Genomic DNA, 18,865 nt, shown 5'->3' with positions numbered 1-18,865 from the left:
TTGCACAAGCTACTGAGGCTATGGGTGGTGGACGTCTTACAAACTTTGGTCATTTTTGTTTACCCGTCAATGTGATGTTTTTGTCAGGTTCAGTATGACTAGAGATGGGAGCACTTTTCTCAAGACTCCAATTCAGTCTTAAGCAAATTTCAATGTTTAGTTTCAAGTACAAGTAGCTGATCAATTGTTGGTGTAAGTGTTAAGGGGTGCTTTGAACAGATGGTGTACTGAGAGCCCAATGGGTTACAATAAGCAAAGTAGTAAGTAGTAAATCCATTGGCCGTGTCCGAATTGGCTCCCCTCCAAATCCTTTGCATCCAAGCCCTCTAATCTTATTAGTGTAATGGTAATTTCTTTTACAAAGCTTATTTATTTTTTTATTTTTTTTAAACATATTGTATGGTTCTAAGGTGATACGGATTTAAATTTGTTTTTTACTTTTACAATCGTCTTTGTTATCCTTTCCATTTTCCCTCCCTTCCTTTTGTGGCTTTTCCTACTCTCATTTAAAGTGGCTATAATCAATGTTTTTCTATTAACAATGGACCACATGACTACTTGTATCTGAAATGGGTCGCGCATACACAGAAAATGAACACCTGTCTCTATAGTTCACCTCAGGGAATATACTGTATAGCAGAATATAGCGCCTTCCAGCTCATTGTTTTGGTTTTCCTGCCTGCAACTTTACTGTTTGTTTCGCCTTCACTCTTTTCAGTGAAAAAGCTATAATAAAACCATAGACTGTATATAAGAAGTGGACGAAGTCACCTCTGGCATCACCCATTGGTTTGTGGACTGTCGTTTTGAAGCCTCAAGTTTGGCTGTAGCGATCTTGTTTTTTTGTCCATTGCCATCTTGGTTTTTTGCAACCAGAAGTGACACCAGAGGGTGGAGCTGAGTACAACCAAAAGCTGAATAAGACATTTTCAGGCGACCAAAGAGATTATAATTAACTTTTATGAACTGAAAACACACCGTGAAAGGGTTAAAGTTCAAAGACAAAAACACGGACGACTCCCAGACCGTACAACGTCGTGGTAGCAAGGTAGCCCTGCCCTAAAGCATACCCTGCTTTATGGTCTATTTGACTCTAAATGGGAATATTATTTACTAAATGAACATCATGTTGTATTGAAGAAGACTTGAAACTAGCGATTGAGACCATAAACTCATGTTTACAATGTTTACTGAGGTAATAAATCAAGTGAGAAGTAGCCTCATTTTCTCATAGACTTCTATACAATCAGACTTCTTTTTGCAACCAGAAGAGTCGACCCCTGCTGGCTGTTAGAAAGAAGGCAAGTTTAAGGCACTTCCGCATTGGATTCACTTTTCAAAACCGTATATAGCCCACTGGATAAAACCACCATATGCTACCTACCCGCACCAAATGACTGACAGATCAAAAGTACATGGTGAACATTGTGGAGCAAAAGTGTTGAATTGTGAGTTAATATTGTACTTGCATTCGCCAAGTGGTTAGAAACATGTCTCCAAATGAATGGTAATGCCGCTGAACAAATTCACCATATCAACATAAAAGGTGATTATACATCAAAGCTGTGTTCACAGCTTGTTTCTGCTGCCCCCAAGTGGCCAAGAACATCAGTTAGTGAGGGATAAACTCACAAGACTTTCACCACCTGCGACAGACACATGCTGGTCACACATTCTGTAGCTCATGAGCCACTGGTGAAGCAGAAACCCCCCCACTGCGTCGACAGAAACCCCCAACTGTGTCGACACTGCCTAAGTGCTGACCAACAACAATACTAAAGAAAGCCCTCTCTGCTATTATGTATCAACACAATATGTATTTCTGAATTTAAAAAATGAACAAAACAGCCGTCAAATTATTGTAATTTTGATTATTTGATTACTCTCTTCTGCATGTTCAAATCATAGCTCAATGCTATTCGGCATTGGCTCAACAAAGACCCGCAAGAAAAAAAAAGAAACTCTTTTATAGTGAGATTCATCTAGCCTCTCCCTTAATCTTAGTGCCATCTCTTTTGGATTCTTGGAACCTTGTAGAAGTACTATTAGGAGCTACTCTAAGAACTTCATGAGCAAAAGCAACTGAAAAGAGGAGAGATTTCACTCCCTCCTTTCTTTTCAAGAGCAATCTCTTCAAGGTCTCAAATGTGGAAGCTGTACATTTTAAAGCAGCCACTTCACATCTGAATAGCGTCATTATTTCTTTTGACGGTGGTCTGTGGGTGGGGGAACAAGAACCACCGCTATAGACTAAGTGTTATTGTTTGGAACGGGAACAAGGACATAGTTCAAGAGAAATGGCCAGTAATGTTTCTTCTTCAAAGAAAACCATGTTGAAGTGACTCTGAAATTACTGTGGGCCACAGGAAGATCGTGTGAACTCAGTGCAATTAGCACAAGTCTGTACTAATACTGTTGCATTATCCTCTGACAGCAGTAATGAACAGATGTTAACATCTTACTACCACCTGACATTGTTAATCGCTGATGGCTCTTGTGATCCCTAGCTTTACATATGTTGTCTTAAAGTGTAGTGTGGAGACTGTGATGGAAAAATGTGTTCACTCCTACAAGCACATCATTTATGCAGATCTTGCACTCAAACACAAACACAAGCACACATTCATTGGCTTCTCAAATGTTCATCAAATTCATTGCAGTCCTAATTCCGTTGCAGGTGACGGAGACACGGACGGGGCCACTGGGATGCAGTAGCTATGACAATCTGGACTCGGTTAGCTCGATCCTCCTGCAGAGCCCGGAGAGCAAGCTTCATCTGCAAGGTAAACAATCCCAGCATGTCAATATTTCCCACATGCTGCCCAGGGATGTCGGACATCACAGGGCTGCAGAGTCAAACTCCATTTTAGCCTCTAAAACGTAAAGGAGATCTATAGTCATACATATATACATGCAATGCTCTTATTTGAACAAGGTGAAATGGGTTGTGCCTTCTCAGAATTGAATGTCAATGCGTTTTTTTTAATTGGGACTGCTTCCCAATCCCCTCTGGAGATCGGAGATAGGATTCTCTGTGGTTATGGATATTTGTTAACGTGATTGTTTTCTTAAATCTCTCTTAAAGCTTATTCAAAGACAGGCCTATATTCAAAACAGTTGCATGAAGTGTGCAAACTATTCAGACATGAATGTATAATAAGTAGGGGCTGTCAAAGTTACACAAATTTGTTTTACCACTAATTTCTTTAACGCATTAATGCAATCGATCTTCCGGTAGTGAAGATACTGGCATATGAAACAAAAAAAAACTAAGGAATCCATTGGTACCAACCATGTTCTATTAGCTTGTCAGGAAGGAGGCTCAATAACGCTCCAAACTTGCGCTAAATCTTGGCGAGGAAAAACTGGCATGGCCATTTTCAAATGGGTCTCTTGACCCCTGACCTCAAGATATGTGAATGAAAATGGGTTCTATGGGTACCCACGAGTCTCCCCTTTACAGACATGCCCACTTTATGATAATCACATGCAGTTTGGGGCAAGTCATAGTCAAGTCAGCACACTGACACACTGACAGTTGTTGTTGCCTGTTGGGCTGCAGTTTGCCATGTTATGATTTGAGCATTTTTTTTATGCTAAATGCAGTACCTGTGAGGGTTTCTGGATCAATATCTGTCATTGTTTTGTGTTGTTAATTGATTTCCAGTAATAAATATATACATACATTTGCATAAAGCACAATATTTTGCCCACTGTCTTGTTGATAAGTATATTAAACACTTGACAAATCTCCTTAAGGTACATTTTGAACAGATAAGAAATGTGAGATTAATCACAATTAAATTTTTTAATCAAAGGATATACAGCCCTAATAATAAGACGATAAGAATAGCCTGCAAAGGTATTGCTATACCTAACAACATAAAGAGTCAAACTCTTTCTAGTTCGTCAGAATGTATCTCAAGAATGTTGTCAACGCATTAAATGAGTCACCTTTCAAATAAATCCACTAGCGTTTCACTCACGGATCATACGTCAGTGGATAGCAACTTTTACCCGTTAGTGCTAATTTTCGTTTAAGCGAAAATAATTCTGTCTTAAACATTGACACAACTAATAATTAGCATGAGAGAAGGAATTGCTTGCAGTGACAGCCACCCTGGGGAAAAAGGAATGATGAAAGGCTGTGTAACTGGGGTCAAGTGTTTGAATAGACTGATTGTTTCTTTGATTTATTCGAGTTTACGCAGGTTATTAGGACCGGTTTTAGAATCACAGAGGCTTATTTTCCACCGCTACCCCTCCTTCTATTTCCTCTCTCTGAAGGGATCATTACTCGTCCTCTAAAATCAGAGAACTAAGTGGTTTGTCAAAGAAACACTTTTAAGTCTTCCGCTTCCACTTACTCAAAGGACTCCATAGGTTTTGGGAAAAAAGCTTTATTGTCATGCATCAAACGTATTAGCCTTGTGCTTTGAAGACTGTTTTGACACCCCGATTGATAGATGACAGGCCTGGGAGAGATCCTTTCTTTTGGCTTGATAATAACCCCCGAATAGAATGGAAAAGCTTTTTCCGATTGGTTTCTGGCTTAGAGGTTCGTATTAGGCCAAATTATATCGGTGTGCATTTTGTGTGTGTGGGTGAGGGATGAGGCAAGGTGTTGAGAGTTCTCCTGGAAATGGGTTCTTTTAAGACCAATTATGGCGTTTTTTCTGCCTTTAATTAGCTGATGGTGTAACTTCTCCAACAATCACTGGGCTCTTCATAGTGCTCTTCAAAGCCATAGCACTCCACACAGCTCATGGAGAGGCCCCGTTGTCAATGGAGACGGTGACGTTTTACGCCGTTCGAATATATTTATAACAAGATCCAATCATTTAATTCACCCTACAGTTCACCCTTTCTGACATGAAAACCAGTGTAAGTGTAACAATTAGTCCTATTGTATCCCTTGGTGAACCATATATTGCTCTCAGATCAAGCCGGCCATGTGCATTTATAAAAGAATTTGTCCTCCTGCGCGTATAAATTGTGCATAGGTTAAACGTTTTCATTCACTTGGGTCACGGGCTCTGGTCTGCATTGAGTCCTATGCTGGTAGGATTAATGCTGATTTTTTTTTTATTGTTCCCAGGCAATTTACTCAGCTTCACAATAGTGTTATTTTATTCTTCTAGTGGGAAGTGCAAATATAAAGCCCCCATATATTATTCTAGATCACTAGGTTTATTTCTTTTTGAAAGATATGCACTCATATTAATATTCTGGTTATGTCCATAGGCTATTTTTTCCTCTGCGCCAACAAACTCGAGCAGATGACAGAGACACACAGAGATGGTCTTTACTTTGACATGTTTATCAGTACTCCCAGCATCTAACAACATTTGGTATTTCGAAACGACATGCTCTCAGTCATAAAACATTGGTGTGTGTGTGTGTGTGTGTGTGTGTGTGTGTGTGTGTGTGTGTGTGTGTGTGTGTGTGTGTGTGTGCGTGTGTGTGTGTGTGTGTGTGTGTGTGTGTGTGTGTGTGTGTGTGTGTTCGTATGTGTGGTGTTGTGCATGTATTGATTAACACATTATTTTATAAAAGAGTGAAGCATTTCATTATTTTTAACAAAAAAAATGTAATAGATTTGTTCTGGCTGTTCTCATGGATCGTTCGTAGCTAAACGAAATGTAATTTGTGTATACGCCACGAAAATCAATTCATACATGGATGTAATCCACAAAATCTAAAGAACGAGAATCGCTGCATAGGGAGGAGGTCAGGGTGGATGGGTAGGTAAAAAAAGGCACCTGACTTTAGCCCATGAGACCGGTGTTTGAACCCAACGTGAAACCAGAAGTCGTGGTTGATTTATTTGTCACGTAACTTTTTATATGTCACCTCCGGATTTATTTTTGCCAGAACAATGATCTTTTCCAAAACCTAACTAAGTACTTTTGTCACGTAAATTCTGTACTTAAGTTACTCCTCTTCTGGTGTTATTTTAACCCAAACTGCAGTTTTTTCCTAAAACTAACTAAATACTGTAGTTTTGTTGCCTAAACCTAACCAAGATGTTTCCTGTGAAGGCAGGAGAATATTTTGAAAATACTGTATGCATGTAATGAGCGAATGTTGCTGGACATTCGTAGGAAAGTGCTTGAAAAATGAGGAATAACCTTTTGTAAGATATCATAGGAACCATTGTATGAAAACGTTGACAGGTTACATTTCCTGAAGTCATTTATAATTGTTATTGCTATAAAGTATATATAAAATATATTAGTATCAGCCTTTAGGCTAAATGTTTGGTTAGAAGGACATTGATAGGTGGGTGGTAAGTGGCTGTTTCGGGTTTTGACAGTTGCTATGGTGATGTGAACATTTGGTTTGTACATGGCTTGATGGTTGCTAGGGTGTTTGATGTGGTTGTTGGGACATCTCCAGATAGTTGTTAGATAGTTGCTATAGGGTGTTGTTTGTGGCCACAAGGGAGGCACTGCGTGGTTGCTGCAGTATCTCTGGACCCTTTAGTGTATTGTTGGGTGGTTGCTACCATCTTCTCTGTTAGGGACGCTACAAGAACTGACACATCGGTACCAAGTCGATGCCAAAATTCTGAAAACGAGGCGGTACTCATTTTTCTACAGTATTGCAGGTACTGCAGGTATCCTCCGGGATCGAGGCTAACAGTGTGTAACAGGGACAATTGGAAATGTGTTTGGCACGCAGTAAAGTCACTATCAACACGTCCATGGGACACACGCTGATTTTTCCTCGATAAGGCTACATTGTGAAAAACAAATCCGTGTTAAATTTGGCGATTGCTAGTCAATGTTAGCTTTTAGCTCAATGCAGGACTGTGCTGCTTTCTGGCTGCTAACAGCTGCCGTTAACTAGCTCTCGCCCTGTCAATTTCAACACGGGAGGTGCCATTGATTTACATGATGATGCTTTCAGGTTCTGTTCAGTAAAAATGACCATTTGGTGAGGTAAATTCTAACGTTATCATGATGTGTTGTAAAATGTAGTTTTTGGCGAGAAACTTGAATAAATCCAGTTGTTTGACGGAGATGTTTTCACAGCAATATGAAATAGATAATAGAGAGGGAATTATGACCTGTTTAACTTCAACTTCAACTAACAGAAAGGAAGGAAAAGGGAAACAAAAGACATGTACAGTATGTTGAAGTACATGGAATTTGTTGTTTTCCTTTTGTTTTTCACTGTGGTATCGAGAATCGTGGAATTTCACTGGTATTGGTATCGACTACTAAATTTCATGTATCGTGACATCCCTATTCTCTGTGATTGCAAGGGTATCTGGAGTTCTTGCTGTGATAATGTGCAATTTGAAAAATAGTCACTCTCACAGAACAAAGGTTTAAGGCACCATCAGTAGCAATGTTTTTTTTCTTTATCTGGGTGCACTCAGAAAAATTGGATATGTAGAAAATTTGCAAGTTAATGTTTGAGCCATTTGGAAGAACTTGTGAACCTCACATTGGTTCCAAAAGCAGCTTTATCGCCTTTTATTCATACAAAAACAGTTGTATTCCCTGACAGATTTACTGTATCCCTTGGCTGGTCTTTACAGTCAATGCCCAAAAAATAACAGCTTTGACAGCATTGTCCTCGTCTTTGACAACACGCCATAAATGGACTTCACAAACTATCCCTTGAGGAGGAAGACACTGGCTGGGCCCGGGACTGCTCTTATAAGCACTGGCGCTCCCAGCACATCTAATGAACACCCACCATGTGTCTCATTTTCAAATGCCTATTGACCTTTTACCAGACAATTAGCTAAAATGCTAACTTTTAGCATTTAAACTGTGGGGAGGAGTCACATCTGTCCAATGCAGAAGATCACAGATCACTGGCAGCACTCTCTAATAGCGAAATATGCACATAATGCAACATTTTAGTTGAAATAGAATTTTAGCTTAAAGAGAAAATCATTCACCCCAGCACAGATGTACCTCCAAATAAAGATTAAACATGGGACTTGTAGCTACTGCAGATTCTTCTGTGTGGTGTTTTCTATCTGTTTACTCTGTACAAAGTTTGAAATACAAACTCTGAACTTGTGCTGCAGGACTCCACAGTGCTCATTATTTTGAATGTTAGGTGCGTTCAATCAATGAAGGATTGAAGGGAAATGCACACCTATTCTCGTGAGGTAATGGTTCACAGGTTAACATCAAAGGAAGGAGGAGAGAGCTACACACGTTTAATTCTGATGCAATCATTATATTTTTAAACTCCTCTGCACATATATGTTTTTTTTATGAACAAACTACACTTCTGAGTATAGTGCGTAGGACAGGTGCTTAAAATCAGTGAGCTCACAGGGCAATCAGCATGGCCATAGAAGTAGAGTCCATAGAAAAGTTATTCAGGCTTTCACATCCATATGTCTGAGTCAGAATCAGAAATCACAGCGATTACGTTTACATGCGCACTAATATTACACTATTATTCTGAATATGACAATGATTGCTTCTGAATTTCCGCACTAACATGCTATTTAGTAGCTAAAACAGTATGTGAGTTATTGAAGTATGTCCGAAATCTTGGTATGAAACCAATAGTACACAAATTTCATGCCATTTCCGGTGAAATATTGCAGTATGCAATGCTGGACACATAGGACACACATTGAGTATGTAGATCATAGTAGGCGATTTCGGACGAAGCCAATATTCTGAATTTTATATGGGTCATCTAACAGCATATTCCATTTGGATAATCTGAATTAGGCCTTATTCAGAATTATGTAAGACTTGAATATCTGCAGGTTTTTGAATATGCGCAAAAATCTCAACGCCAATCTTTTCAAGAAGGATGTTGAAGGGATAAAAGAGGGAGGCTTTGCTCGATCGAACAAGTCTGCCACCGGTTAAGTTAATTGGAGTACACACGGCGGCATGTAAACGGGAATATTAGTGGACTACTCATTTTCATTAGCAACAAAAAACAGATTAATAGCCTCTTTTTCAAAATAGGAAGAAAAATAGAATATTTTGTGCATGTAACTGTTAGGGGTGTAAGAAAATATTGAAAAAATCTAATATTGGGATATTATGTTCAAAAAACACTGTGCCGATTTTTAACTAATAGTTAACATGCAGAGATTAAGTCAGTCAGTACGTTATATCATTTGCAAAGAGATGCACCCTCTCAGTGTATGTGTCCTGACTGCCCTCTCAGAGTAGTGCTGTGATGTTGGATGTTACAGGGACTGTGATGAATGCAAATGCAGATCCCACTGTTCTGATTGCATAAAGATTTAAACTTTTTTTACTCAGATTTTATGCATATGGTGGTGTGTTCTTTAAACTATGACAGTTTTCCTAAAATTAGATTAAAAAAATCGCAATTTATCGCCTTACTTACAGTATCGTAATATACTGCAATATATTGCAATATATTGCAATATATTGAATCGTAACCCCTGTATCATATTGTGTCGTCAGATTCTTGCCAATACACAGCCCTAGCAAATGTAGTGAATGTGGGGAAAAAAGCTCAAACTGTATGCCTTTAGAATTGAGATTTATGTATGCTATTTTGATGGAGATGCATTCATGTATTTCTTTCTATTCTTTTGTAGAACCGCTGCTTCATTTTAATGCTTTGAGTCACCTGTTCTACACACTATATCTCTCCGCTGTCCTTTGAAAACCACATATCTCCACATTTTGGGTTTTCTGAAAAATGTTATGTCTAAAAACAAGACTGTTTTTCATCGGTGATGAAAAGTCGACGTCTTGGAAATGCATGGTCTCCACAGGACGGCGAGAAAAATGTCACCCTGACGATTTGTAGTTTTCTTCCTGAGAATGAAAAATGTTGATTCATAGAACCTGAAATAACAAGATTGCGTCTAAGATATCAAAGTGCATCTCTGTTTTCTTCGCTCTGATGTGTTTAACCAAACCATTTGTGACTTAAAGTAAAAATAGTTTGTACTCATAAAATCGGTTGAAAGGCTCTAAATTCTTTTTTTGTCTCATTTATTTACAGAGAAATAATGCAGCACAAACGTCCCAGCTTTCAGCCCAAGGCTTCTTTAGTGTGCTTTCAAACTAAAGAGGGCCGCTGGCCACTTTGCCAGGTTAAAGTGGCAGTAGGCAGTATATTTTTGGCATCATTGGGCAAAAATTCCATAATAACCTTTCAGCATATTGTAATTCAAGTGTTCTGAGAAACAACTAGACTTCTGCACCTCCTCATGGCTCTGTTTTCAGGCTTTAGAAAATATAGCCTGTGACGGAAGACTTTGGCCAATCACAGGTCATTTTAGAGAGAGAGAACGTTCCTATTGGCTGTGCTCCGGCTGGTGGGCGGTGCTTGGTATTACCTCAACAGATCTCAACATGGCTGCCGGGTCGCAAACTTTCTCATTTTACAGCTAAACAGTACACTACAAGATGATTCTGAAAACATTCAAGACGAGAAATAGACATTATAGTAACAGAATATTGATTCATATTTGATCAGCGCTGCCTGGTTTGACCGTTTGATCGGAGTTTGTGAGTGATTGACAGCTGCTCAGAGAGGGCAGACTCCAGATCAGCTCTGATTGGTTGTTTTCCTCCGGTCTGTAAAATCTTGTAGATGCCATTAGGAGCACCGGAGGACACCGGAGGACACAGAGGCACAATTTTGTTTTTTTCAGATTACCTGTCTCATGTACTACTGTCAGGATATAGTGACCGTTTTATAAAATAACTTTTTTTTTAATCATATTTGCTCCATTTCTACCCACTGCAGCTTTAATCCTAACTAAAATATTCACTGGCTAACAAAAATTAGAGATGTAATTGGAACACTACACTGGCTGAGTGAGAATAAGTATGAAGTGTGATTTGACTGACTGATCAGACTGTTGACTGTTGTCAGGCTATTAAATAGGCGTTATCAGTCGTTATAAGCCCCATAGATGTGGGTCAATAGGGGCCTACTACACCCAATAGTAGGTTTTATCATCTATTCATATGGTAGGTCACTGATAGAAGGTATAAAAGAACATGACAGCAACCTCTAGTGACTGTAGTAATTATGACAGGAGCAGAAGCAGAAGTCAGGCACTGTAGTATAGATAGCATGAAACTCCATGCAGGGTGGATGTTGGGGGCAATGGAAGCCTTACACAAAACAAGGGGTTTTCACCCAGGAGAATGGGGTTTGCATCCCGTCTGAAACCAACAATGTGTAGCTGCCTTTGTGCTCAGAAACCTTAAGATTCACTTTTGATATGTAGTTATTTTAAGCCAAAACACAACGTTTTCCCTAAACTTTATGGTCCGACCACACAGGGAACGTCAGCAGCACATGGCGGCTGGAACCTGTTGTTTTTTTATTTCAGCGACCATGTTAACAGGTTAGAGCAGCCACACAGCCCAAGTGAGCAGGTCTCGCCTACCGCGAGTCGTGCACGGTTCACAGCAGCAACAGATAGTGAAAGTAAACTTTTGACAATATATTGACATCATACCAGCAACATTATTACAATTTTGATGTTTAGACATATGTAGAATATGTCACAGGTAGTGAAAGTGATCTATTGACTGTATATTAACATCATATCAGCAACATTACTACACTTTCAATGTCTGTGACTGTACAATATGTCAGGGACATGAAATAAAGTTATTATTATTTTTAAATCAAAACTTCCTGCTTTCATTTCAAAATAAAAGCCCTCAGCGTTTGTTTTTCTCTGGAAAGAATTCCTTAATTTATTAACACAAGGCTTTTATTCTGAAATATTTGCAGGACAGTGTTGTAGAACATGCAGTGACTTGCAGGGCTCCAGGATTGAATAAAGTAAGGGGTTTTAATTGTGGATTATTACTATTATTTACAAATTACCACACGGTTCTTAACCTGTTTCTGTCTAAAATAAATATAAATGATATTTATGAATGAAATGAAAAGCCATTATGAAAGGCAAACTCTATTTGAAAAGAAAGGGCTGGCAGCAGCAGCTGCAGCAGCAGAAACGTTGCCAGTGTGGATGCCACACGCGTGAAACACGCAGCCGCCACACGCTGCTGACGTTCATTGTGTGGACAGAGCGTAAGTGGTTTTGTTGCCTAAACCTAAAGAAGTTGTAGTTCTGCTCCCTAAATCTATAGAAGCCTTTTTGTTTGTGTTCAGAACGTAATGTTTCATTCAGGTTTTACAACTTGTTATAACGTGTTACTTTTAAGTTTTGCTTTCACTTTTACAACTTGGTAGGCCCCTGACGACCCACATCTGTGGTGCTTATAGCGACCGATAACACCTATTTAATGACCCGATAACAGTCAAATCGGGTGCAGCGATAGACTGACTTGCATAAATTTGGGTTCTGATAAATTAATTCACACATAATAATACAAAGATTACTCACAAAAGTTTCCTTTTGTCAGGATTTTATGGCAGTTCCATGTAGCCATTTCTGTCTTTTTCTGCACCGTCTGTATTCTGAGGCTGAGAAAGTCTTTTTCAGACAGCTGTCTAAAGCACTACCAGTGAGGGAATGAAGACAATTTGACTTTTAGAGGGTGTAATTGCAGACAGTGTTATGCACATCTCCTTTTTTTCTGTGTGTGTGATTCAGTTGAAATATCAGAATGTCGTGTGTGTCATCTCCCAGCCTACTGGAGCCATTTCTGATGAGCCAAGATGAGCCGTGTCCAGTACATTTTGTCAGCTTTTTCAACAGTTTTTTCCATCTCAATTTGTGTGTTTCTAAAAATGTCCTTTTGGAAACGCATTCACCACATTGCTTTATCTATCCCTTACTCAGCCCATTTGTCTTTTCTGCCTGTTCTCGTCATTTTCTTCCACTGTTTGTTGTTTTTTTCCTTTTCTGTTTTTAACTCTACTCATCACTGGACTGAATTCTCCCAGTCTACACTGTACAGACAGATTATCCATATTTTCATCACTCTAAATAAGTAGTTTCTGATTATTTTTAACCAAATGTTGAACAAAAATCCTTTACGTATAATGCCTTTTGGAAATGAATATACTTATAAAAACCTTAATCTAGACTAGCTATTTTAATTGCTTATGAATTAAATAAGGGGATCATATTAGTATGCAGCGCCATGTGAGTTATAACAAGGATGCAATAATAGAAAACCCACTCCATTTCATTATTCTAATTAAACTTTTAATCATGCCTTTTTCTTTCCCACTTTTCTTTTTTGCGCTCCAAAACCTCAGCACTTTCCCTTACCTTGAGGCACAAGTGTAACTGCAAAACTTTGTTAGAAAATATATACAAGAAAATGATTACAAACCTGTAACCAAACACTTTTTACTGCTTTTTGAGTGAATTGCTTTGGTGGGATTAGTTTTTTAGAACGGTCTGAGACAGCATTCTGGTTTAAATTAACAAGCTAGCAAATTTAGTTGTGGTCACATTTCTCCTGGAGACACTTTCTCTCAGAAATGTTTTTTTTTTTCCTCTCCTTCTCCCCCCTGTGGTCCGCTCTTTGTGAGCTGGTGGGGCTGTGAGCTACAGATAACACAATGCGGATATGACACTCTCTGGATATTCCCTCTGCTTTCACTTAGATTTAGATTAGAATGCTGTAGTCGAGTCTCACCTCAAGGGAGCTACCTATCAAAGCCAAAACTCAGTCCTCTTCTCTCCCACAGTTTTGCTTTGTAAAGTGTTTGGCAAATTAACCAAAACCATGTGCTTCCCCCCTGACAATCATCAGAATTAGAGATGGCACTTTTTTCACATTAGATTTCATGCATTACTTAGCAAAGCTTTAATCTATCTTTCTATTTGCATTCTTTAAACTTAATATGACTGTGGAGGTTTCAGTTTCACATTTTGGCATGTTTAGCGCAAGAGTTCATAGGGTAGAGCCGGTACGAAAATAATGCGGGATGAAAGTAACCTATGTCGGGGACAGTGCCTGTGGAATGGCAGAACGGGGTGTTGGTTCCCATTTTTAAAAAGGGGGACCGGAGGGTGTGCTCCAATTATCGGGGTATCATACTGCTCAGCCTCCCCGGGAAGGTTTATTCTAGGGCGCTGGAAAGGAGGCTCCGACCGATTGTCAAACCTTAGATCCAGGAGGAACAATGCGGATTCCGACCTGGCCGTTGAACGGTGGATTGCTTCCTCCGGGTGGGGCGTGAGTCTTTGCCCCAAGCGAGGGAGTTTAAGTATCTCTGGGTCTCGTTCACGAGTGAGGGGAAAAAAGGAGCGGTAGATGGACAGGCGGTTCAGTTATGCGGGCGCTGTTCCGGAACGTTGTGGTGAAAAGGGAGCTGAGCCGGAAGGCAAAGCTCTCGATTTACCAGTCCATCTACGTTCCAACCCTCACCTATGGTCATGAGCTTTGGGTAATGACCGAAAGAATGAGATCGCGGATACAAGCGGCCCAAATGAGCTTCCTCCGTAGGGTGGCTGGGCTAAGCCTTAGAGATAGGTTGAGGAGTTCAGACATCCGGAGGGAGCTCGCAGTAGAGCCGCTGCTCCTTCGCGTCGAAAGGGGCCAGCTGAGCTGGTTCAGGCATCTGATTAGGATGCCTCCTGGACGCCTCCCTTTGGAGGTTTTCCAGGCACGTCCAACTGGTAATAGACCCCGGGGTAGACCCAGAACACGCTGGAGAGATTATATATCTCGTAGAGCCTGGCAACGCCTCGGGGTCCCCTAGGAAGAGCTGGAAAAACGTTGCTGGGAAGAGGGACATCTGGAATTCCCTGCTTAGCCTGCTGCCCTCGCGACCTGTCCCCGGATAAGTGGAAAAAAATGGATGGATGGATGGATGGATGAAGATACTGGCATCATATGAAAGTAGACCATTAGCTTGTCACGAAGGAGGCTAATTAACGCTCCAAACTTAGGCTAAATTGTGGCAAGGAAAAACAGTCATGGCCATTTTCGAAGGGGTCCCTTGACCTCTGACCTCAAGATATGTGAATGAAAATGGGTTCTATGGGTACCCACGAGTCTCCCCTTTACAGACATGCCCACTTCATGATAATCATATGCAGTTTGGGGCAAGTCATAGTCAAGTCAGCACACTGACACACTGACAGCTGTTGTTGCCTGTTGAGCTTGAGCTTGCCATGTTATGACTTGAGCATATTTTTATGCTAAATGCAGTACCTGTGAGGGTTTCTGGACAATATTTGTCATTGTTTTGTGTTAGTAATTGATTTCCAACAATAAATATATACATACATTTGCATACAGCAATATTTGCCCACTCTCATGTTGATAAGAGTATTAAATATTTGACAAATTGCCCTTTAAGGTACATTTTGAACAGATAAAAAATGTGTGGTTAATTTGTTATTAATCATGATTAATCATGGCGCGGTTAAATATTTTAATCGATCGACAGCCTTAGACATAATATGTTTGCAATCACATATTAACAAGGACATTATCAGATAGGGTTAATAAAAATAAAAATAAACAATTTTATACAAATTTATACTGTCAAAGTCAAATTATACCAAAGCAGTTCCACATTTGTACAAAATAACAGCAGATATTGATAGAACACACATGTGAGTTGTTGATCACGGCAAAAATGTGTTTCTGTCTGTAACATTATCTGTTAAAATGGCCTTTTATCTGAAAAGTGTTACTTTCGTACCGCCACTCCCCACCCCTACTATCTGCACAGCTTTATTGGCAGCTAAACACAGTACAAGAGGGCATCAGGATACGGCATGTTATTAGCAGAGACTATTTGTGGACATGCAAGAGGAATTCATTGATCCCGGCCCAGTCTTCCTTTGTCACCTAACACGAATTACAGTCTAACCTTGCACACATTCATGTCTCTGAACATGATGTAATCGACCTACTTTGTATTACAAATTATCCGCTGGGCCAAAGGCCTGTTATGTATAAGTAGCAAAAGCCATAAATGTGAACCCACTCTTACATTTGTTATGGATTTTGTGATTCACTGGAACAAAGACGTTTTTTTGTTTTTTTAATAACTATTTTTTTTGTTTATCCTGTTAAATTCAATCTCAATGAAAGATCCACACTATTTAGCTTTTACCACAATTGGGATTTAAATACACTTTTGTTCCCTACCACATTAATTTGTTCACTGTTTGTTTGTCCTCTCTCCGGGCTTAAAGCTTAGAAACCTGATGATATTGGTTTTGGCTGGATTCTCACTTTCTGCCTCCGCTGGGACGTGCAAGTAAAAAATAGCTTATTGAGGTGTGAGAATTAAATGAAAGAGGGAAATTAGCATGTGGTAGAGAAACGGTCAGGATTTCCATTGTTTACTTAAACTGTTATTATACAGTATGTGTTTCAGGTGGCAGGGAGGAATTATTTTATTGTCTCCTGATACCCTAATTCCTTCCATCTGGTAGTGTTTATCATTGATTATCTCATTTGAATTTGTGGTATTTTTTTAAATAGCAAAACAGCAGGGGCTTTTAGTATGTTAGGGAAAAGATTGGAATATTATTTGTGTGATTTGATAGCCAACACAAATAAAGAAAAGTACTGGGGATTGAAAATAGCAAATTGGTTACATATATTAACCGGGGCCAAAGAAAGATAAAAGGCCCTGGAACCTGCACAAGCCATTACCTTGCACCTCCAATATGGCTGTCATAAATTAACACCAAAACAAAAGCAAAACTAATTTGCTTCTTTCAATCCCCGGCACACGCTTTCTCTCTTTTCTCTTTCTCCGGTTTCTTCAACAGCCTATCTTGGAAGAGCCATGAGCCTATCTTGGAAGATTTATGAATATGTTAGAATAGCCTGAGCCAACAGTTTTCAAAGTGGTGAAGTGAAAATAAATTAAACTGGCCCTGTAGGCAAGTCGTGCGGAGAGTGATGAATTAGATACTCATTGCTCTGTCGCTCGATGCCTGTCCCTCTTTTGGAGCGAAAAACGCTGCAAACATTACGGGGAAGACAAACAAACATACAAATCAATTAAGTTGTTTTTGATGACAGACTCGTCGGAAAAATTGATTCGGAGGCTAAAGTATGTCAGTAAACACAATGTCACAAGAGAATAAACTTACTGAAAGAAAAATCTTTAGTGCAAAACATGGAGAGAAAATGTTGGACGAGCCCAACGATAAACACACACGGAGGCATTTTCATCATCTTCTCTTTCGCTCTGTTGCACTTTCTCTGTACACACAGTCGGGTTTACTTTAACTATTTATCTTTTTTTTCTTTCTGAAGCTTGGACACACCACAAAACCCCCAGAAAATATGTATTGGTTTTATGATACTGATCCCACAGTTAAAAAGATTATTCTAAGTTATTTTAACTAAAGCTGCAGCGGGTAGAGATGGAGCAAATATGATTTAAAAAGAAGTTATTTTTATAGTGATTTGTTTTTAGTAGTGCATGAGACAGATCGGGAAAAATAATCATGTGATGGCCTCTGGTGTTCTCTTGTGATCCTGATGGCATCTGCAAGATTTCACAGACCAGAGGAAAACAACCAATCGGAGTCGAGTTGGAGTCTCTGAGCAGCTGTCAATCACTCGCAAACTCCGATCAAACGGTCAAACTATAGGCAGCGCTGATCAAATATGAATCAATATTCTGTTACTGTAATGCCTATTTCTCGCATAAAATGTTTTCAGAAACATCTTGTAGTGTACTGTTTAGCTGTAAAATGAGAAAAGTTTGTTTGCAGCCATGTTGAGATCAGTTGAGGAAATACCAAGCACCGCCCACCAGCCGGAGCACAGCCAATAGGAACGCTAGTTGTCCCTCAGAACACTTGAATTACAATATGCTGAAATGTCATTATGGAATTTTTGCCCAATGATACCAAAAACATTCTGCCTATCTATATTTAATGTTACAGTAATGGTCTGAGGTATTGACCCCATGCATCACAACCGTTTCCTTTATGAAAACATGCATCCCTTTTTTGCCCAGAGAACTGATAACGCATGGTCATTTCCATCAAGATGGATGGCTGCACACATTTTTTCCACTTCTCTCTAACATTCTGAAAACCCAGTATACCTGATGAAATCTTTCCATGTTGACCTGGAGGTCAGCTTTCAATTGGTAGTGGTCAATCAAGACTGAGTTTCCATTTGGGCCAGCATGACCATAAATCTCCTTTTCCCACTCACTCTTGCCAGCTGCAGGCTGCCATTTTAGCAAGTGCCACGGTTTTCCACTCGGCCTTTTTTCTCTCTCTGACAGACTGTGTTTCATCTATTGATTGGGGGGTTTTCTTTACTTTATTCTTCTTCTTTTATTTAGAAGGGCCAATGCAGTATTGAACTATTTCTCTAAACACTTTGTGTAGCGCATTACTTAAATCAATGTTAAGAATGTGTGCACAAAAGGTGTTGCATTGTAATTGAAAAGTTATTATAACTGATAATACTTCTATTATTACGCCATTATTAAAACATATTATATATTTACCACTAATTAAAGCACCAGTATGTTGGATTTAGTGGCATCTAGTGGTGAGGTTGCAGATTGGAACCAACTGAGTACCATGTCGTAGAACTACAGTGGCCGTCAGGTAACGTAAAAACGTGAAAGGCTATCTCTAGAGCCAGTATTTGGTTTGTCCATTCTGGGCTACTGTAGAAACATGTTCGAGCAACATGGCGATTTCTGTGAAGAGGACCGGCTCCCTGTGTAGATATGAAGGGTTCATTCTAAGCTAATGAAAACACAACTATTCTTAGTTTCAGGTGGTTATACACTAATGGAAATATAGTTCTGAATATTAAAAGTAAGGGATAACGTACAGCAAGCCGGTCATTATTGTGAAATAAACCACAATGCGAAGAGGAAGGTTTATTTCACAACAACGACTTGCTCGCTGTACATTATCCCGCTTATTACACAGCTACTTAATTAAGAAATCAATGATTTGACACAAAACGGTCCACTAGAGTTCGAC

General features: G+C 39.5%; 1 protein-coding gene across 2 annotated transcripts in view; it reads left to right on the top strand.

The window, feature by feature from the left end:
* The window catches only part of brinp1 (bone morphogenetic protein/retinoic acid inducible neural-specific 1), a 220,532-nt gene that overhangs the window by 168,783 nt on the left and 32,884 nt on the right, over positions 1–18,865 (top strand). For both annotated transcript variants that reach the window (XM_037752821.1, XM_037752820.1), the window contains one exon: positions 2,678–2,783. In XM_037752821.1, the coding sequence (XP_037608749.1) occupies positions 2,678–2,783 (106 nt within the window). The remainder of the gene's footprint in view (positions 1–2,677; positions 2,784–18,865) is intronic.

Source organism: Sebastes umbrosus, chromosome 19 (assembly GCF_015220745.1).
Source record: "Sebastes umbrosus isolate fSebUmb1 chromosome 19, fSebUmb1.pri, whole genome shotgun sequence".
In the NCBI taxonomy this organism is placed as follows: Eukaryota; Metazoa; Chordata; class Actinopteri; order Perciformes; family Sebastidae; genus Sebastes; species Sebastes umbrosus.
This window is presented reverse-complemented; position numbering and strand designations above follow the sequence as displayed.